The sequence below is a fragment of the Mustela putorius genome, unplaced genomic scaffold, assembly GCF_011764305.1.
Source record: "Mustela putorius furo isolate JIRA1106 unplaced genomic scaffold, ASM1176430v1.1 tig00003845_pilon_pilon_pilon, whole genome shotgun sequence".
NCBI classification, from domain to species: domain Eukaryota; kingdom Metazoa; phylum Chordata; class Mammalia; order Carnivora; family Mustelidae; genus Mustela; species Mustela putorius.
Window position 1 is genome coordinate 66,519,474 of NW_025421998.1, and position 22,428 is coordinate 66,541,901.

Below are 22,428 nucleotides of genomic sequence, written 5' to 3' on the forward strand. Positions count from 1 at the left end.
GGTTGATTTGTGGTAAGTCCTTCTTCCCAGTTTGCAGATGGTGCCTTGTTGTTGTGTCTTCCCCTGGCCTTTCCTCTGTGCACATACAGAGTGAGAGGGTGCTTTCTGGTATCTGTCTCTTCCTCCTATTTTTTTTTTTTAAGTTTTATTTATTAGAGAGAGAGAGAGTGAGAGGGAGAGAGGGAAGGAAGGGGCAGAGGGAGAGAGTGTCATAAGCAGACTCCATGCCCAGTGTGGAGCCCAACGAGGGGCATCTCACAACCCTGAGATCACGACCTGAGTGGAAACTGAGTCAGATACCCCACTGACTGTGCCACTTAGGCACCCTTGTCTCTCCTCTTTTTTTTTTTAAATTTTTTATTTTTTATAAACATATATTTTTATCCCCAGGGGTACAGGTCTGTGAATCACCAGGTTTACACACTTCACAGCACTCACCAAAGCACATACCCTCCCCAATGTCCATAATCCCACCCCCTTCTCCCAAACCCCCTCCCCCCAGCAACCCTCCTCTTTTTATAAGAACACTTGTCCTATTGGATTAGGGCCCTGTCCTTATGACTTAGTTTAACCTTAATAACTTTCATAAAGGTCCTATCTCCAAATGTAGTCACAGTGGGACTAGGGCTTCAACATATAATTTGTGGGAGAGGGGAAAAAAAATTCAGTCCATAACATGGCCTGACTAGGAAAATGAACACAGAGTCTGGAAACCAAGAAGGCCAGGGATTGAGAATTTGATCTTAGACCTCAGAATTAATTGGATTCCTGTGCATTCTTCTGTAGCAAACCCAAGGGCAGACTCTACCACCTCTTCAAAAGGTTTTGCCTAGGAAAGGATTCTTGGTATGCCTTTGGCCTTGGCCGGGCCAAAAGGAAAGGCTGCTTAGGAGAGAGGTGTGTCTTAAAACACTTGGGTAAAAAAAGGCTAGACTAGAGAAATTAGGCATTTTTTTTTTTTTTTAAAGAGGCCACCCTGGATAAAATTCATCCCTCTCTCAGCTCATGGCACTCTTCAAAACCCTTTCTTTCCTGGTATCTAATGTTCTCAATGAACTCCAAGTGGCCTTCTGACAATCCCAGGACCTTCTCATTCTTGTCCCCATCTTCCCTTGCCTTGTGAGGTAGAGAGATTTTATTTTATGACACAATGACATTCTCAAGGAAAATGTTGAAACACCCCCAAGCAAGAGACCATTCTCATCCCTTGTTTCAAGGGGCTATATTTGCCTTTGGGGGGGCAAGCAGAAGGTGGAAGCAAACACATTTCTATAGAAACACTCACACACTGAATCAAGGGCAGTATTTCCCAAAGGGCATTTTGTGAAACTGGGCCCCCCAAAGTATTCTGGGAGGAAGGATTTATGTGGACTAGTACTTGAGAAAATAGAGAATATTATTTTCTTTCCATAGAGATTCATATCCCCAAGAGCAAAAACAAGAAACACTGCAAAAACAACAACAACAAAACAACCTGTTTAACTTTTCTTAACCAGAATTTCCTTCAGTTAAGTGACCAGATAAGTTACTCTTCTTTGAAGAGCAGAAACTTCTTTGGAAAATATTCCAGGTTTCTTCTGGTCATGTTGGGAATGGGATGCCCTAAAGAGCCAAAATCACAAGATAAGGTCCTGTGGTCACGCAATTTATTCCCTCCCAGAGAGTCCTTCAACAATCCCAAAGAAATGGAAATCCATGCTCATTTTAACCATTGTCTGCAACTTCCCTTCCTAATGTCATCCATTGTATTCATCATCACCTTCTTCTGCACACTGACTCTAAGTCTGCAGGAAAAGTGTTTCTTTTCATTTTTTCCTAAACTTAGAAAAGGGACATCAGGTCCCCATCAAGTTACTAGGTAAGAGACTTTAGCGTAATTGAAATTGAAAAACATGATTGCATGGTGACCCAGGTATCTCCACCTACGCTAAACAAGGCCATCCTGGCCTTTCTTCAGGGCTATGCTATTTGCTGTATTTCCTTAATACCTGTCTATGCAGCCTCACCTACATATTGGGGCAGCTACTAATATCAGTCTTGCCTATTGCCAAGGTTGGTGACAATGATTAATAAGGTGAAGTTCAAAGAAGCACTGTTTACTTGGAAAGAAACTGTAAAACAAAACAAAAAAAGGTGGTGTTATTGCCCTAAGATATTTACAGGGAAAAGCAGAGTCTAGAGAGTTTTCAAAGTCAAATGCAAACCTTGAGTCTTGTTCTGGAAGCAGAGGGAGGACAGTGAGTGCTGGAGAAGGTAGAGCTCTAGAGAATAAAAGTGGAGAGTGCCTACTGGGGACTGGTCAGTTCCCCAGTTGACTGTCTCATCAAAAAGACTTGGTCTTGCTAAAATCTTGGGGACACTGGGATAATTTAAAACTACTTTGGAATTTAGAGTCCTCAGGGAAATAATAAAGGAGAGAGATACTCTCTTGCTTTATACCCTGATTATAAGATGGTTTTGGTAAATTGGGGGAAATATGGTGCTGTCCTACGAGTGACAGCAGAAGCAACATTAACAAGCCTCATCCAAGGTGTCCAGAACAGAATTGAAGAGAAGGTCCATATCATGTGTTAGTAACCATCATGTCCTTTATGTCCATGACATTTCAAAGGATTCCCGAAGGGGGCCTGGCTGACTCAGTTGATGGAGTGTGTGACTCTTGATCTCAAGGTTGTGAGTTGGAACCCCACATTGGGTACAGAGATTACTTAAAATCTTAAAAAAAAAAAAAGGATTTATGGAAATAAACAGATTCTGGGGCAGCTTGGCAGTGAGTACATTCCTACAGTAGTGAGTAGGAACAAGTGCTAACGAAAGAATAATCATTACTGTTAATTTGACCCCACTCTGAACTTCAGCCTTTACTCTTGCAGCACGTCAGCACCTTTTTTTCCAGAGCACGACCGACACACCTGCTACAAGAACCCAACATTCCTGCTGTCTGCACGGTGTTCAAGAGCATTTGCTCTAAAGCTATGCAGCCGTATTCAAATCCTGATGCTTCTACTTACTACCTGTGTGAGTTTGTGCAATTCCTTATCTGTAAAATGGGTAAAGACCAAAGCAAAGACAAAAATTCAGTGGTGTTCTGAGGGTACACAGAAAAGGGGCAACTGATTGAGATGGGCATCTGGAAAATACTCTTGAAATGTCAGTCCTCAGGAGGTAGTGAAGAGGTAGAGAAGGAAGCCTGGGAGGAGAGGTTGGGGCCAGATCAGAGGGGACTTAGGACACTATCTGAAAGGGTTTACATAAACTCCGAACAACCCTAAGACATACATACTCTTCAGCTATGGAGTTGAAGCTACCTAAACTCTAAGAACATGTTTCTGTTTCTGTCTATAGATACACCTAGATGAAAAGAGTTCCTTATTCATGACGCAATAGAGTCCTGCACTCTTCACCTGGAGTGTGTAGCTCCAGTCATCCAACGCAACCGTGAAATGACAGGAGCTAAACAGGCCTCTACATCTTTCCAAGTCAGGAGGACTAAGGAACTTCCTCAGGCTTTCATCTGTCTGCCCAGCTTCCCATCTACCAACCAATTTATCCACCTCTCCATGCCACAAACACTGTCTGCTGTGGGTGAGGCCCTGTCTGGGGTACTGGAGATATAGACATGAATAAAATATGCTGCCTGCCCCCAAACAGTACACAGCCAGGTTTAAGGGAGGTACATACCAGCAGACATGCCACGACCCGTAGGCTAAATGCTTGGGAGAGGTTGGAGTAGAGAGTGATGGGGTCCCTGAGGGAGGCTGGGGAAGCTTCACTGAAGGGGTATTTGAGATGGGTCCCGAAGGGCGAGTAGGTGTTTCCTGGGACTGGCATCTTGAATGTGAATTGCATGTAAAATAAGATAATATTTAGTTGTGTTGACTATTTGTTTTCATGGCAAAGGAGAGAAATGAGCTAAAATTTGTTCAGAGCCCACATGTGTCAGATACTCTACAAGGTGCTTCTTTAAAAATCTTCTCATTTTACTCTTAATCCACTGTGAGGTAAGCACAAGCTTTTCTCCTTTTACTGAAGAGGAAACTGAGGTTCAGAGATAAATAAGTTGACTCAAGTTCTCACAGCTAGAAAATGGCTCAAAGAGGGAAGAAAAGTGGCTTAAGGCTTTCTATTTGGGTTTAGAAATAATAATAACCATTTGTTGAGCACTTTCTATGTCTTAGCAATGGTTCTAAGCACCCCACATGTACTAGTTCATATAATTCTTACACTCACCCTGAGAGGTATTGCAGTTATGATCATCTCCGTACTATAAATGAGCACACTGAGGCGGAGGTTGAAATAACTGGTACTGGGGAGCCCAGGTGGGTCCGTTGGTTAAGTGTCTGATGCTTGGTTTCAGCTCAGGTCATGATCTCAGGGTCCTAGGATCCAGCTCTGAGCTGGGCTCTGCGCTCAGCAGGAAATTTGCTTCTCTCCCTCTGGGCACCTCCACCCACTCCCAACTGCTTGTGCATGCTGTTTCCAAAACAAATAAATAAATCTTTAAAAAAGAAAGAAAGAGAGAGACAAAGAATGAACGAACTGGTACTGCGCAATTCAGTGACCAGGCAGTCAGGACCCGAACCCAGGCAGTCAAGCTCCGGAACACCTTCTCCTGACCTACAGTTACAGACCAGACAGGGGTCAGAAGAGGCCAGGTGATCTCACCCTATCTGCCCCTCCCGCCTCCAGCCCACGCTTGTCTTCCTAGCCCAGGGAACATGGCAATTCAGGTCAAAGCAATTCGTGGTAGATACCAAGGGATGTTTCATGGATAAACACAAGTCACAAAAGTAGAATCTGGGGGAAATCTGAGGGGAATCTGAGCGGGAAAAGTGTACGTGTGTTCGTAACCATAACTGCAGTGATTTACTGTTGCAAGAAATCTGATGGGGTTTACGTACAAAAAATGTCTGAGGCTGCTTTTTTCCCATCACATTCTTTTTCCTATTAGTGCCCCACAACCAGTCCAGACTCTAGATGAGGAACAAATGTCCTAGCTCATCCTATACCAGGAGCTGTTTTGTTCCTAGGAATGTCAGCCCAGTGTTGATCCACAAGTCATCTATCACAACTACATGCGACGGCTTGGTAGGGGGTTAGCTCTGGCCTGAGCCTGGACTGAACTGACATGTCTTGGGAGTGAGGCCAGGACTTAGTTGGCTTTGGGAAACACTGAATTTGGAGTGGTGCTTCTTCAACTTTAATTCGGCCATGAATCACCTTGGGGTCTTGATAAGATGCAGACTCTAATTCAGTTGCTCTGGGGAGAGGTCCAAGATTCTGCATTTCTGAGAGCTCCTAGGTGATGCTGATGCCAGGGTCCATGTTAGCAGCCTTGAGAAAAGCTGATATACGAAGGAGGTGAAAGAAAGAAGAAGAGATGAACCATGATACAGTTGTTCCACGATATAGTGGAAGTCAAGCCATCCTGCCCATTTCCCTAACCCATGACAGTTCCCAGAGCTATTGAATAGCATGCCGTAATAATTAATATTCTTGATAAGACAGCTTTCTTTTGAAAATCAGGCCATTATCTTCTGGATTATGCACCGAATAGATTTGAAAGGTGTGAAATATGTGGTACAAATATTTCCATCAAGAATTGTTAAAAACAAAAAAAAGGGGGGGAGTTGCAGGTAGTGAACATCTGTTAGAGGGAAAAAAAAAATACTCCTGCAGATTTCCCAAAGGATTACATAAATAAAGCATTACCTAAACTTATAAAGCTGTTTCCTAAGCTCTTATGGTGCCACGGGTTCTGCTGTGGTGAGATAAAACTCCGAGGAAACAACAGATGTTCCTCTTCTCCTCACTTTGCTTGTTGACCCCAGCTCTCCACCCACTGAGTCATCCACTGCTCTGGGAGAGGATGGGTTCAGAATCAGTCGAGTTTCTGAAGAGAGCCAACCACTTTGAAAGCCTCTGGTAATAGAGACAGAGCCAAGATTTTTGAGAGAAAAAGTTCCTTGAGTTTTTAGGGAATAGGGAAGGATTTGGGATGATGGAAGAAGGTCTTGTTTTTGTCTTGTGGGGGATTTGAGACCAAGCTTGATTCGCTCGGAAGAGGAGGATGCTGAAGGAAGACACCAGGGAGACTCCCCTTGAGTCTAGGGCACCTCAGAGCGTCTTCCTTTGGCGGGAAGTATGAAAAGGTGGCAGGGCCATAGATCAATGTGGGGGAGGTGCGCTCGACATGACATGGTGTGACAGAAAAACCTTTGCATCTCTTGCCCTGGATCTGTTGCCATTCTAGGGAGGTACAGGAAGTTATTAAAAAAAAAAAAAAAAAAAAAGAGGGGTGCCTGGGTAGCTCAGTCATTAAGTGTCTGCCTTCCGCTCGGGTCATGATTCCGGGGTCCTGGGATCAGGCCCCGCATCGGGCTCCCTGCTCAGCGGGGAGCCTACTTCTCCCTCTCCCACTCCCCCTGCTTCTGTTCCCTCTCTCGCTGTGTCTCTCTCTGTGAAAGAAATAAATAAAATTTAAAAAAAAAAAAAAGTTGCCTCTGCCCCTCAGAGGGGCTCACAGGTGGTGGAGCTGCCATGCAGTTAGAACAAAAATAATCAGCGCTGTGGGTGGCTCCCGAGAGCAGAGAGCAGAGGAGGAGTTCAGCTATTTCCTCAGTGGGTACCGTGGAGAGGGATGTCTAAGAACAAAGATCTAATAGGACAAGTAACACCGTCATGACGTCAGCATACAGCAGGCTATATGGAGGATGAGGAGGTAGGGCCCTCTCAGGGCTGTGTAAATGCCCACGTCCCAGGAACTAACTCACCTCCAAGGAGAGGGGGAGAAACAAGGGCCAGGTGGTGAGTGGGGTAAAATATTATATTGGCCATTTACTTAAAGGAGAGCCTGAGGAAAAATCCAGCCAGGAAAGATTTACCTTGGAATGTAAAGTTTTCGATTTTTCTCACCCAGGGAAAATTGGGGTTTGAGAACAAAATAAAACACAATTATGGCAAAACAAAGTTTCATCTTTATACACCCAAGTTGGGGACTCCAAATTTTGCACCTGAAAGACAGTAAGTGCTAAATAAATGCTCATTTGGATCCCATAGGCTTTCACTGAACTCCTAGGATGTGCCAGCCCTAGTTCTGGGTGCTGGAGAGACAGAAGTGATCAAATAAGTTCCCGCTCTCTTGGGAGCTGGGGTGAGACAGAAAGGAAACATCTGTATGCCACGTGTTGAATTTTATGGAGAAAAGTCAAATATGGCAGGGGAGAGACGAGTGTGTACTTGTGTGTGGCGTGTGCATGCGTACATTGCTGGATGTGTGTGTGTGCATGTTCTCTTGCAGGATTTTACATCAGTTGGTCTGGGAAGACCTCACACAGATAAGGCACTGTTTGAACAGAGACCTAATTGCAGGGAAAGACAAACCAAAGCACTCTGGGGAAAGAGGATTCAGGTGGAAAAAAACAACAAACATCAGGTCCCTGAGGTCTGAGCGGACTTGAACGAATGAATGGCTCTATTTCCCCTTCAAAATATCATGAATCCTCTCTCCCCCAAATGTATTACTTGGTGTTACCTATTTTTGAACTTTATATTTCTTCTGTGACTTGATATTTTTTTCCTTGTGTAATATGCAGGTTTTGAGATTCATGCACGTTGACATGCTGCTGAAATTCATTGATTTCCCCTGCTGCAACCTATTTCAGTGAAAGAGCACAGCATCATTTATCCATTCTGTTGCTGATGGGCTTTTGGGCAGCTTCCTGTTCGTTCACTATAAACATTCTTGCATGTGTCTCATGCAAAAGTTTCTCTTTGAGGCCAGGCTTCCTGAACCATCACGGCACACAGAGAAAACAGTGATATTTGCTCAGCACCCTGGGAGAAGCTGAAGGGAATTTGGGGGTACCTCCATGATTATTGATGAAAAAAATAAATTTTTCTATATTACATAAGTAGGCTAAGAAAATGAATTTGCATAAAACTTCCACGTACTCTCTAAAAAACTAGGTTTTATGTGTGCAGTTTCTGGCCAAGATTTTAAATGATGATCTTTAAAAATTCTTGACAGAAACAACCTTGTTCACAAGGTTAGGAATAAAAAATTCAAAACCATGTAATAATAATTCAAAAATGATATTTAGAGAATCAAAATATCTCTTCCTTTTCTTTCATTGATGAACACTGGGTTGAACGTTGGGTCCTGCCAGAACCCCTGGCCCTCGGCCCGCAGCCCAGAAACAGCACTCCGCAGCTGGTAACGAGGTAGACATCCAGGGCAGAGGGGACCCCTTTCCTGCATGCAGTGCCCGTGGAAACGAAGCTTGTGTGGGATTTCGCTCCCAGCCTCTCAGCCTGCCCGGTGTTACGTCAGATCTGGGCCTCCTCTGCTTCAGCATCCTCTGAGGAGTGGCCAGAGGCCACAGGCAGGGGGTACCGCCGGCTGCAGAGCTTGGTTGCACATGAGAATCATCTCGATGTTTTGAAAAATACTGATGCCTGAGTTTCGACCTTCAAAACAGTCTTGTGCAGAAGCTTTTTTCTCCTTCCATTTTTACTGGTGGAGGAATAGGCTCAGAGAGGACAAGTCACTTGTCCAAGGTCATAGGGCCACGGTTCAAATGTAGGCTGGCCCCAGAGCTTTGGCCTTAACCATGTACTGTGCTGCTTCTCTACATGACCACACATTCTGAACCTTTATGGTTCCCCACTACTAATTATTAATCACTAATGTCTCTGCTGTATTGATAAACTCCACAGAGGTTTGAATACACAGATTAGGAATCATAAGACAGCTGGATGGTTCCTAAATGATGCCCTTTTAAAAAACACTCTATTTTTTAAAGTATTCAAAAAAAAAATCAAGAAATCCACAGAGGCCTTCAATTCTTAGAGCCTCCTAATGAGTGTAAACAGCCTGTCACTCAAGTTGGCAGGTCACAGAGTCTACAGTTGCACTTCAGCTGGCCAAGTTCACCTTGAGAGTTGGTGCTACAAGCTCTCAGTTATTTTCCGAACCAGAAAAATATAATTTCTCTGTTAAAAAAACAAAAACAAAAACAAAACAAAACAAAATAACAAAACACAGCTTAGAAGAGACCTTGTCCTGGTTCCACCGATTGGGCCAGAAGAGGCTTGGGGTCTGGGACCAGATGCCAGAAGGGAGGAAGCACTTTGGTTCAGAGGCACCCACTGGGCTTAAGTCAGGTCTCTGCTGCTGGAGGGGGTCAGTGGGAAGCCCACTGAAGTCAGAGTGTGGGAAACATCTGCTTCTTCCTCTTTTCTGAAAGCTGTCACGACAGTAAACAGATCTGAGACAGGAGGGCTTTGTGAGAATTGGTTTCTCCTGCAAATAAGTTGGCATGCAACGTCAGCTGTTGGCAATTTTAAAGACCTTTTGGTTGAGCACAGAAAAATTGTCAAATGGCCCTAAAATAACTGAGGTCAGAACACCGCCTTAGCAGCCCTCTTCTGAGCACTGCTTCCGGAAGAAAATAGGTAGGATGATGTTCATGCCTGTGAGGCCTTTTTATTTCCTTAAGAAGTCACTTGCCCTCACTGCACCTTGCAAAGGGAAGGCACTGTCTCCCTGACTTCCACCCCTCCCTCCCGCCTCCAGCTCTTGCATCAGCTCTACAGGAAACCTGGTTCACAGATGGTGGAACCCCAGGTCATTTTCATTTACTGACCCCTGTTGCTGCCAGCGCTGGTGGGGCAGGCGGGGAGCTGAGTATTGAATGTCTTTCTTTCTCCACTCCCACCCTCCTAAGATGACGAACAACCAAACATCAACAAACCCATCCAGATGTTAAGGATGAAGCCAAAAGGTACAATTCCAAAACTTCCTGGAAATCACCATTGTTGAAGATGGGTTGAAAATAAGAAGGGTTTGCTCTACGAACAGAACATGTTTTTACATTGAAATTCCTAAAAACTGGGAGAAGATGTAGTCTTTCTTTTGTTTATTTTTCAGGAGGTTGGGAATTAATTTCTTCCTTTATGTAGAGAGGAAATAAGTTTGGAAAGGAGAAATGGGGCTTGGCTATAGAATTAGCAACAGAGAGCAGTTAGGTAGTGGGAGAGGCTTCTAATTCCTCACCAATAAGGGGAGAGTGTGTGGCTATGTGTCTCGTTCTCTTTCCTTGGGTAGAGGAATCTAATGTAGTTTTGTTCCTTTTTGATTAAGGCAATTAATTAGAGGCTAAATTAAATATTTGATTTTCATATATTTCAGATTATTTTACTTTGAAAATTCATATGTCTACTGTGAAACAAATCGTGAGTTTTTGGTTCAGAAAATATGGACACTGTGTCTACCTAGGGTCTTCCTATTCAGGACCCGAAGGGTGAGCCTGTTCAAGACCTGCCAGGCACTCAGAGTCAGAGGCAGCCCAAGGTCCTAAAAAGAAAGGCTTTCATCCTCACCAGGCCTGAGTGAAGGGATAGATGTAAGCAGGAGTAGAGTGGGGGTAGGTGAGGCTATTCATAATAAGAAAACTGGCAAAACCATTGAGAGCAGCCCAAGGGGTGCTTCCCAGGGCACGCGAGCCCTTGGTTCCACCTGAGGACGTGGGAGGACCATGGATGTCGTAGGAAGAAGGGAGGGCTCGGAATCTGAGACCCCTTCCCACAACCCAGGCTGCTTTTCTCTGCAAGAAAATGGTTGTGGATCTTGTGTATTGCCTTTGGCTTTTCATCTCTTTAACAGAGACGTACAAAACCATTCACTACAGAGAAATGGAAGCCCAGAGAAATTAAACAAATCATTCTGGGAAGCATAACTTGTTGGTGTCAGGGCCGGGACTGAAAGCCATGTCACAGGACTCCTGACCTGTGGCCTCCCGTAGCACAGCACCGCTGAGTACTTAAGTGCCTCATGTCACCTTTGTGTCATTCTGCTTTAGGAGCTTAACATTTATAGCAAGGCCTATTTTGGTGGCTGGAGGCAGGGGAGGACAAAAAAAAAATCATATAATAAAGGTAGTTTTTCTTTTGTTAGTAGACTTCAGAACCAGGCAGAGAGGATGAAGGAATAAATAATTTAAAGACCAAGGGCCAGAGACAGGGCTAAAATCCATTTATTCCTAATCGACACCAGGCTGGCCTCTGTAACGAGACATGTAGCTTCCCTCTGCCTTTCTTCCTCTGGGTAGTTTTGCTCTGTGATTCTTTTTAGTGAAGTAAGGGTGCTTATTACACAGTCCAATGGCACCTTATGCAAATTTGAACTATGTGAATTTGAGATAGTGTGACCTGAAAATATTAACATGGTCTCAATTGGTTACCTAAATTGAAAGAAAAAATACATTTCTCAAATTTATTTTTAAAAAAAAAATCATACAGTTTCAAAGCAGAGGGCCAAATGAGCGATATGCTGTTTTCATGTGTGACAATGTCACTTCAGCTGCTTGATGGAAAAACCCTGCCTCCTTTGTCAGTGGGATGAGGGTCATCCTTGTGTTCACATGCACTAGAATTTCTGCAAAAGATTTTGGTCACTTTTGTGGTGTTATTTTAATATTCATTGCTACTTGAGCATTTAAAACTTTCCAAATCACAGAACAATATCCTCCAAGATGTCATTAAGTCATATAGCTCGTGTGAGAGCTGAAAACCGGGTCTTGAAATCAGGGACTTTGCAGTGCAAGTTACATAAAATGCCATTACAGAAGCTAGACAACCACTGAGACAGGCCAAGCAGTAAATTTAGTGAACTCTCAAAGGGAAACATTAGAGAAAATACGGAGAGAAGAAACAAGAAATAATGAAGGGCAAACATGTTACATGTTTGTGAATAGATACATTTTGAGATAACAATCCTTCCACCATGCCCTCAACTGTTGATTTTCCTTTAGAGAAACTGATTATAAGAGCTTAAAATTACATAAGGTTTTCCTGAATGCATCCCTGACATAAATAAAGATATGCCGTACTTAAGTGTTATGGGTTGAATTGTGTCCCCACAAAAGATGGTAGAGTCTTACCCCCAAGAACCTGTGAGTGTGATCTTATTTGGAAATAGGGTCTTTGTAGATGATCAAAATAAGATCATTAAGGTGGTTCCTAACCCAGGATGACCAGTGTCCTTATAAAATGGGAGAATTTGGATATACGGACAGGTATGATCAAAAGGAAGATGACATGAAGACAGAGAGTGTGCCATCTACAAGCTGGAGATTGCCTGCGACCACCAGAAGCTAGAAGAAGCATGGAAAGGATTCTGTCCCTCACAGCCCCCAGAAGGCAGCAGGCACACTAACACCTTGATTTCTGACTTCCAGCCTCCGGCAAGGCAAGATAATAAATTTCTGTTGTTCAGGCCACTCTATTTGTGATACTTTGTTAGGTCAGCCCTAGCAAACCAATACACTGATTGATTGACCTTTGTTGAAATAACTCATTTTTGAGGAGGTAAAATTGTTCCCAATGTTTTGGTCAATGGAGTCCTGTGAGGATTGCCTCTTGGGGGAGGAAATGCCTGCCCCTGTTAGGTTGCCTGTCCCAAGGGTAGTAACTTTGTTTTCTCATCTATCATTTATCATTATGGGGTCATGTGATGAATTCATAGGATGCACTTTCACGAGACTGGTTGACTTTATGGTGGAAAGTTAGTTTTTGACGGGGGTGATGTGATGAGATTGCTGGAGGAACTGGGAGAACCGTCTGGACGACCAGGCATGCTTCCCAGGGTCTTGCTCCCACTTAGCACAGAACTGGGGTGGGTAAGTTGGTGGGAACAATCTGGAAGCTTGAAATTGGCCTAAGGAGGTCAGAGACAATATTAATGGTCTGTATTTTTGTCAAGAGCCAGGTGTATAGAGTTACAGAAGAGCATGGCTGAATGGAGAGGTGAGGGCAAGGTGGATGGGCTGAGGGGAGGAATCAGAGCTGAGGTGGTGGAGGGGATACAGTGAGAGGCACCACAGTTTAAAGTGCTGCACTGAGCCAGCATGCCAAGGATGAGGCTGAGGCTTTCAGTGGACAAACGTCAGGCTGGTGGGAACAGAGGCAGAAGCCTTTCCCTCTGTCCTTGGCCAGAGGACACCAGTGGTGACATCAGTTAGAAGGGAGGGATCGAGGCTATCCACAATGGGTGATTCTGGAGTCACATGTCTCATCATTCACAAAACAAAAGGGTTTCTTGGGGTGATGTCTATTTCATATGTCGGTTGGTGGTTTTGGAGACAAAGTTCAGTGCCAGTTGGGCTGCTGTGATTTCTGAAGTAAAAGCATCTCACAAGGACTCTGTGGACAGAATATGAAACAGATAATCAAAGAGCTTGAGATTCAAATGCATCTCTTAGTCCTTGAATGGCTCAGACCTCTTTTGATCCAGCAGGCATCAAGTTTTTGCTTACATTTCGCCTCCTGTCTTCATCCTTCCCTTAGTCATTATATGAGCACACATGGAAGCACGCAGAAATGGTGGAGGGGGAGGTAAGGGATTATGTGTCTTTGGGGGAGGGCGGCAATGACAACGATCACAATAACAGCAATGGGAGTCATGAGAGCTAATATTTCTTGAGGACTTTAGGAGTGCCAAGCCCTGGACTAGATACATTGATTGTCTTTTTTTTTTTTTTCAAGATATTATTTAATTACTTGAGAGAGGAAGAGCACATGAGAGAGAGGAGGGTCAGAGGGAGAAACAGCTCCTCCACCACCACCACCAAGCAAGGAGCCCACCATGGGTCTCGATCCCTGGACTCCAGGACCATGACCAGATGCTCCTCTGACTGAAACCCCCAGGCGCCCCTGTTGATTCTCGTTGTAATCATGTAAGGAAGTTCTTATTACTCCTTCCTCATAGATGAGAGATTTTAAGTAAATGCACCACATCGCCCAGATGGTAAATAGCAGACTATAGTAAAGTGTGATATCATATAGTCACATCCAGTAACTAGAATCTGAGGCCTGGGCTTTGCTTGCCACAACTCTCACAAAGTAAGAGATTCAAACTGGATTAGCCCCTTGCCATGCGAGTGGTGGGAAGGCGGAGCTCACGGGACAGTCTGTCCTGGAGAAGTCTGAGTATAAACAAGGGGCTGGGTATGAAGCGAGAAGTGGGAGTTAGACTGTGCAAGTTCCTGGGTTGGAGGAGGGGGTTGTTATATGGTGAAATTCAGATTTTCTCAGCATGTTCAAGCAGTACACAACATTGAAAAGGGTAGGGCAAGGACAATGGCATCAAAAGGAATTCATGGTTTGGTCCACTTGTTTCTACTGTGAATTTCTGTTCCTATAGATTGCAGTTCTGAGACCATAAAGATGAAATTTCAGAAATGACCCTTTTGCCCATTATTTAGTGCAAATTGGAGAAGAAAGTTTCCTTATCAAGCACTATAAACGGAGCTCGGTTGTTTTTGAGTTCCTCCTTTTCTCTGTCCCTTAGCTGCCAGATACTGGCAGAGTCTTGGCAATAATTTTGCCTATAGATGTAAGCTCTCACTTGGGTAATAAAGGGGAGGGCATCTAGCTTGAGAGGAGGTTTTCCAACACGGCGAGGAGCATTCTGTACAAAGAGAATTACGATTAATGATTAAGCGGGTAGCTGAGTTTGACTATAAAACTTGGCCAAGGTCAAGGCTGGCATGATGGTAGCCCGGGTGAGGCCATTTCAGGGCCAAGGTGGTGCAGATGAGTGGAAAGCCCCAGAAGAATCCAAGCAGGAACAACTTACTTGGGGGGTATGCAGAGATCTTGAGTAAAGGAGGGCATGGGAGACAGGAAAGAATGAGCAGAATCTGGGCTGATGTCCTTTCCACAAAGCCACTGCCCTGCCTCTTCTTCTGGTCAGCCCAAGCCACTCAAAGGCCACTATTAGTCCTTCCTGTAGACTGCTATATTAATTTCTTGTGGCTGCTGTAAAAGTGACCTCAAACTGGATGCCTTATAACAGAAACGAATTCTTTCACAGTTCTGGAGGCCAGGGGAGAATCCTTCCTTGCGTCTCCCAGCTGCTGGTGGCTCTCAGCACTCTGGCCTCGACTATGTCACTGTAATCTCTGCTCCATGATCACAGTGCCTTCTCCTCTTCATGTGTCCTCTGTCTTGTCTTTTATAAGGACACTTGTCACTGGATTTAGGGCCCACCTGAGTAACCCAGGATGATCACAACTCAAGATTTTTAACTTCTGCAAAGACCCTTTTTCAAAATAAGGTAACATTCACAGGCTCTCAGCGTTAGGAAATGGAAAAATCTTTTCTGGAAACCACTATTCAACCCAGTACAGGTGCCAAGAGCCAGGGATCCTTGAGGACCTATATCTTCATTGTTTAAAAAAATGTTTTTTTGGTCTTTGAGTTACACCTATTTCCTAGGCTTAAATTTGTGAGTGGTGTTTAGAGACAAGGCAAGTCAAATTTCAAGATGTCTTTCAGCCAAAACTATGCTCCTGAGTGATCTCTAGGTGACTCCTCTCTCTTGGACCTGTCTTCCTCCTCTGCTTGTGCCCCTCAGTCTGTGGCGGGTGAATTAGACCCAACAACTATGAAGAATGCAAGGGACTTCTGAGACCATCTAATTCCCATGGGCTGCAAGTGATTCACACAACTTTGGCCAACTATACTCCAGACTCATGACAGATATTAACTACCTGTTGTGATGCCAGTCTGGCTAGAGCCTCAGACTTCTCAGGCCAGACCTCATAGCAGCCCCTGCCAAGGGTTAGAGTTAGCACATGAGGTGAAATCTCTTCACCATCTCTGACTGAAAAGATGACTCATTTTCTGGGTTAGGAAACTGAGACCCCAAGAGGATGAGAGCATTGATAAAGGTGGTGCTCTATTCCAGGTGTCTCAACACTTCATTTCTCAGCTCAATGAATGAATGAATGAATGAATGAATATCAGATTAACAAACCCTAGTTTTCCAAATTTGGATTTTTTTCACCTTCAAAATACCTAGGTGGTGACCTGATTTTCTTTCTGTTTAATACCTCCCTACCCCATACAGACACATGGAGCCTGTCACCCTACAGACAAGACTTACCACATACTGTACAGTCATTTTGCTCTGCAGCTTCTGACCTCATCTGCTAGCTCATATAAAACAAAATTTATATTAAATGGGATTTTAGAAAAATCATCATGGCCTAAATTGAACATCATTTGTTAGGAAATAAACCATATGTTGGCAATTTTGCTTCCCATTCTTGGCTTGGGGCCAGCTGAGTTCCAGGAGAAGGGGAGCCCCTCTTTGGGCCTCACCGAGCCCCAGCCAGTGTTATACATTTCCTGGGAGTGGTTCCCACCCTGAGGCTGAGTGGTAGAGATGCTAACCTCCTTAGACATGTGAATTTGCCCTGCTTGGATCTATTGTTAGAAGAGAACAGCCCTACAACATTGCATTCAACTCAGCTTCTCCAATAGTTCTTTGGGCTGCTACAATCTGGGGGAAAACTGGCAGCCTCAGGTTGGGCAAGGGTTAAGAGGACAGCAGTGAACATTTCCAGTTTAGAGGAAAAATGAAGAAACCAGGCCAGAATCAATCTTTTGCTGATTGCCCCCAAGGGGCTTGTCCATGTGTTGCATGGAGTGAAGTGATCTTGATGGGGGATTTTGAGAAGAGGGGCCCTGCCGTCTACAGTGACCTAGGGGCCATATATAATCCTTCATTTAAGCCACACCTCGGCCCTCTGAGACAGCTGCTGTCCCTCCCATTTCACAGAACAGGAAACCAAGGGTGAGAAAGTAATTTGCTCAAGGTCAACTAGCAACTGGCAAGTGAAGTAATCGAGTTCCAGTGTTGCCTTCTAACCAAGTAAGGTACACCAAGAAGGAGCCATAATAATCACTGGGGCAGTTTTTCTTCTTGAATATGACATTTATCTAGGGGGAAACTCTACAGGTAAATTTAACAGGGACAATTATTGAAGAAAAGACATCATTCCAGGCCAAGAGCTGAGATAGAACACAAGATCTGACAGGACAAATTGTGTGATCAACTGTATTCTCTTCATCCCCATACTGGAGCTCTTCCTAAAGTCCTTCTTGAGTTCTTGTACTAATCTGGACTTAGCAAACTTCACTGGTTGTGTTAGTTACATTTTGATTATACTTTGAGTGACTATTGGGGTTACCATACATACTAGGTGCTTGGCAATAACCAAGATGGAACATCTCATTTAACCCTAATGACAACACCAGGTGGAACATAGGTATTGTCATATCTGTTCCACAAATTAGGGAGCTAATGCAGAAGGTTACATAATTACGCCCAGTCCTAATCCTAGGGCATAGTGGGATTTTAGCTCCAAGGCTATGACTCTCCATTGTGTTCTAGGTAACGACCTCTGGTTTGAAACTCCTCTGAGGGCAGAAAGAGTGGCTTTATTTTCATTTGTTTGTTAGTTTCCCTTTGGCTGGAGAAGATTGTGTCATTAATGAGTCCCTTTCTCTGTTCCCTGCTGCCTTTGTCCCTTTAGTACCCATGGTCCTAACTCATTCCATTTTGGTTTGGATTTTGACCATTTGAAACCTAATCCCTGATACTGTTAGCTGAGAGAATATCAAATGCTAATCCTCCAGGGAAAGTGTTTTAAAAAGGAGACTCTGGAAGGGCAAAAGGCCTTTGAGACTCAGATGATTCTCTAATGATAGATATTGAAGCAGGTAGATGGGGAAGGTTTTTTTTTTAAGATTTTATTTTTTATTTGACAGAGAGACAGACAGACAGAGAGAGAGAGAGAGAGAACACAGCAGGGGGAACAGGAGAGGGAGAAGCAGACTCCCCACTGAGCAGGCAGCCCAAAGCAGGCCTCGATCCCAAGACTCTGAGATCAGGACCTGAGCCAAAGGCAGCCGCTTAACAACTGAGTCACCCAGGTGCCCTGGGAAGATGGTTTTGAGAAGAGAGCTCGCCTCAGAGCTTCAGAACAGGTAGAGAAAATGTATGGTTCGTAGACCTGCAGCATCATCACCCCCGGGAATGTGGCAGAAGGGCAGAATGTGGGGTGTATACTTTCCTAAGGTCCCCGGTGACTTGGGGGGGTATAGTACAGTGTGGGAAGCACTGGTCTAACCCATACTCTGACTTTCTGAACTCAGGCTGGAATGGAAAGGTGAATTTAAACCTCCTTGTCCAGGGGTTTAGGTGAAAGGGAACTTTATCCAGGCAAGAGCAGCCAAAGATCAGATCTCGGCCTCCCAAACAGAGCTAGCAGTCTGCTGGGGAACACAGCTGACTGACTCAAACCTGAATAAATGGGCCAGCCTCAACGTGTGGTGGCTGTGTTAGCGAAAACCTACCAGGTTAGATCTAATTCAAAACTCTTTTAGTTTTAGATGAGCGATATCTAGTCTCTCCCCTGTGAGGGCAAATGTAAAATAGCCTAAAATCTGTATTAGCAGTTAGAAAGTTGGTCAGATCCCTTTTCCTCTGGGAATCAGTGCATTCATTTCTCTCACAGTTCGGCTCATGAATTAACTATTTCCCCTGGAAGTGAAATTGGAAGAGCTTCCCTGAGCAAAAAGCAATTTCATTCCCCTCTGATTTTTTTCTAGGTGCAGGTTAGCTTAAAGCTCAGCACTACCTTGCTCTGCAAAAAATGCTCCAAGCGGACCTGTTCTTCTTCACAATGTCGTCTTGCAGGTAAATTAGAGCCAAAGAATTGGAGGAAAAAGCAGCCTCAGAATTTGGTGTTTTCTTAGCTTATTGTACTGTATTTTTGGCAAGTCTTTCAAACTTAAAGTGTTAAAAATTTTCCCATCTCCTTTAGGGATGCCAAGCAAAGGTTAATAGAATGGTGCAGTGAGTTCGATCTCCTGGGGAGAAAAGGAAGCCTATAAATAAATAGATCAAACACTATTACTAGGTATAGATGAGGTTTTTAAAGGAAAGATTAATCATGAACACAGTCATCAATCCACCTTAACCTTGCAACTACTGTGCTGCCCTATTTATAGGCGTGGCCATCAGAGTCATTCTGATAAGCAAGGGCTTACCAGCGGGGCTGTCTCTAACACAGCCCAGAGCTTTTGTTCTCCCGCAGAACTCTTTGTAATGAGCCCCTGTTGGCTTCAGAATTACACCTCAAAACGTCAGTTCTTGTGTTTTGATCTTTGCTCATCTCATCAAGCTCGATTTTTGTCATTTCCTATGTCTCCTGTGCTGTCATTTCTGTTCTCCAATACCTCTCTTCAGTGCATTTTCTTATGACATTTACTGTTCTTTTTGCTCAGAATGCTCTTCTCCCATTTTCCAAACATCGTCACCTGGTTGGTCCTGATCCCCTGCCTCCTCAGCTGCCTCCTCCCAGAAGCCTCTCAGGGTCTTCTAAGCCAGAGTGGAGAGGGCCTCTCCGGGTCCCATTGCGTCATGGGCTTAACCCCTTTCTTTCTTTCTTTCTTTCTTTTTTTTTTTTTTTAAAGATTTTATTTATTTATTTGAGAGAGAGATCACAGGTAGGCAGAGAGGCAGGCAGAGAAAGGCGGAAGCAGGCTCCCTGCTGAGCAGAGAGCCCGATGTGGGGCTCGATGCGGGGCTCAATGCGGGGCTCGATCCCAGGACCCTGAGATCATGACCTGAGCTGAAGGCAGAGGCTTAACCTACTGAGCCACCCAGGTGCTCCTTAAACTTCCTAATAATCCCTTGCTTATTTATCTTTCTCTCCTAGACCAGTGGTTCTCAGCCTTGGTTGGACACTTAGAATCATGTGGGGACATTTTAAAACTCCAACTATCCAGATCATACCCCACATTAATGAAATCACAATCTCAGGGAAGGGGGTGGGACTCAAGTATCAGTATTTTTTAAAGCTCTCCCAGGGATTCCAGGGTATAAGTCAATTTGTGAAGCACTGTAATAGGCTGTAAACTCATAAGAGTGCAGACAGTCATAACTACCAGAATGCTTGGTACATAAGGGGACCCAACAGAACTAAATAAATGGGTGAGTGAATAAGATGTTGGGGTTGCAACTTTGCAGACTCTAAACTTTGGTTCCCAGGTTACTGTTGGAGGATCACGTTTGTAGGTACCTGAGCCCTTGAGATCCATCTTCAACAGAAATGGATGACTTCTGTTTTCAAGAAACGTAACCAAGCTAATCAGATACTTGATCGCTGTTCCTTTCCTGCTCTCAGCCATTAGCTCATTCTGTTCCCAGTAAGGAAGCCTACTTAGCAAAATTAAGATTAGATAATACAAGGGGAGGAAGTGGAAACCTTACAGGATGTTTCTATTTGTCTGTGATGCCTGATAAAAAACAACTTTCTACTATAAAGAGTCCATGGGCTGGATGTTCTTGACATTGAGATAATTTATCTGAAAGGGCTCTGAAAACCATGACGTGACATTGTTATTATGGCTACATTTCACTTATTCCCATAACAAATATTCAGAGGGTCTCTGTGACTGCACTAAACAATAGGAATATAAAGGGGCCAAGAGGCAGCTGCCTCTTCTGTGGGGTGAGTATGATGGAGCATCCTGAGAATGGGTCATTGGCACTTGGGTGGGAACTCCAGGAACCGAGGGAAAGGAATGCTATGCAGCTATGTTACTGCACCGGTACCCACCTCCAGGCTGTGAGCCCAGTGGGGTGGAGGCCATCCTATTTCTTTGCATTTGCTCAAGGCCTGACACAATTCCTGGCCTTTATATCAATTATATCAATTGTCAAGATAAGATTAATCAATTATGAGCCATTTATCAGGTCAGATTCTTTGAGGTCCAGGTATTAGAAGACCAGCTTAGATTCATGTAAGCATAAAAATATTTATTAAAGGGGCTAGGGTAGTTGAGAATGTCAAAACCAACATCAGAAAAGAAAAACACAGCTTATAATCAGAACCTTGGAAAGGCCGTACCCAGGGATGGAATTCCTTCTCAGGAATTCTGACCCTAGAAACTTGGGCCCCTGGGTACCATTCACCTCTCCTTTCTTGTTTGTATTGGGTTCCCTCTCTCTTTCTAGAGGGTGGCTTGGGACATGCGATTGGCACAGGGGCAGGCAATGGCTCTGGACTCAACCTTATCCAAACCTTCTCTCTGAAGAGGGAAGGATTGTTTCCCTTAAGCTTCAGTCCATGGGAAGGATTTTGATTGCCCTGAATGAAGTGGTTGCCAATCCTGACCAGTCACTGGGGGAGAATGTAGGCATATACCTATAAAAAGACGGGGGTGGGGTTCTCAAGGAAGGCAGATGTTCTCAGAATGGTACTGCTTGTCGGCACGTGGGTGTTAGGAGACTCCTGACCCTGTCAGTTATGGGAAAGAGGATTAACAGGTTGTGGCTATTCATTGCAGATTTGTAGGAAAAGTTCAAGAAGGTCTAAATTCCCCTCTGCAGGGCAGCAGCAATGACAATGAATGAGAACATGTAACTTTTCCAAACCCTAAGTTAAAAGCCTGTTTGTCTGGAAATCATGTTTTTATGTTTTTAACTGAAATTAGAATAACATTTATCCCATAGTGTCCCAAATCTGGTAAGGTAAGACTATGATCATAACTTTTGGCCTGAATGGAAATAGCAGGAGGTCGGAGGCGGCAATCCTGCCCTGAAAAGTGTCATGCTGGTTACTTACAGAGTGTGGCGACTGCGAGGACCATCACCCACTCAGTGGGGCTCCACGCAGGTCTGGGGCCTCAAGGATCTGCATCTGAAGAAGTTCTCCTTCATCCAGACTGCGGGCGCTCTTTAAATATCCCCTGGTCCTTCATTTAATAGGGGATGGGAGAGTGAGACCTTTGAACAAGTTTCTACTTCTTATTGTCCTGAAGCTTTCATTTTATGGCAAGGAAAAGACTCCAAGGTGGTTTTGTCCAAAAGGAGGAGGTCTTTGGTTCGTCATAGACCAGCAATGGTTCCACAGTTCTTTCTGATGGTATGAAATTCCAGAAGCAAGGCAAAGAGTACATGAGTTCACTGGCTTCCTTCAAAGTGGAGAATTTAAATAAGCCTCTCTGGTCAGAAACGTCTTGTGGGAATTGGGATAGCAGAGGAAGAAATGACAGGGCAGAGCTGATGGTCCTCAAGGCTTTCATGTTGTCTGTGAAAGCTGGGTCTGGCAAAATGATGCGCGGGATGGAAGTCACTGAGTCCTGATCACATGAAGCCAAACAGCTTGGACCATGTAGAGATAATGCAGATAAAGCATGTTTTCCAGGAACAGGTGAGGTCCAGTACAGGCCCGGGACCCTGGCATAAAAAGAACGAAGTAAGCCCCCAAAGAAGAGCAGACAGAAGGAGGCTGTTGGCTGGAGTGTTGAGTCAAATCCCAATGATAGTTGGACAGATCACCAGGCTGGAAAAACAGGGCAGAGGTAAACTTCTTTACTTTGCTTCAACTGTCCTCTCCCAGAGTAGTGACCCAGGAAAACACAATGACAGCTCATTCTAAATAGGACGGTTTTTCTGCAGCTAGCTTTGCAGACAAAGTTCCCATACAAATTGCTATTGAGTGTTTGCCACATTTTAAATAGGGTTCTTTGGTGAAGCCACAGTTCAGGGTAGCAAGAATTTTTTAA

The 22,428-nt window shown here is 44.2% G+C and overlaps 1 protein-coding gene across 3 annotated transcripts in view; it reads right to left on the reverse strand.

Annotated features, from left to right (window-relative positions):
• LOC123387034 overlaps positions 1–22,428 on the reverse strand; it is a 51,855-nt gene that overhangs the window by 19,750 nt on the left and 9,677 nt on the right. For all 3 annotated transcript variants that reach the window (XR_006601383.1, XM_045062880.1, XM_045062879.1), the window contains one exon: positions 21,486–22,205. Coding sequence is in view for 2 of the 3 variants with exons in the window: in XM_045062880.1 (XP_044918815.1) it covers positions 21,486–21,510 (25 nt within the window). In the remaining variant the exon portion in view is untranslated. The remainder of the gene's footprint in view (positions 1–21,485; positions 22,206–22,428) is intronic.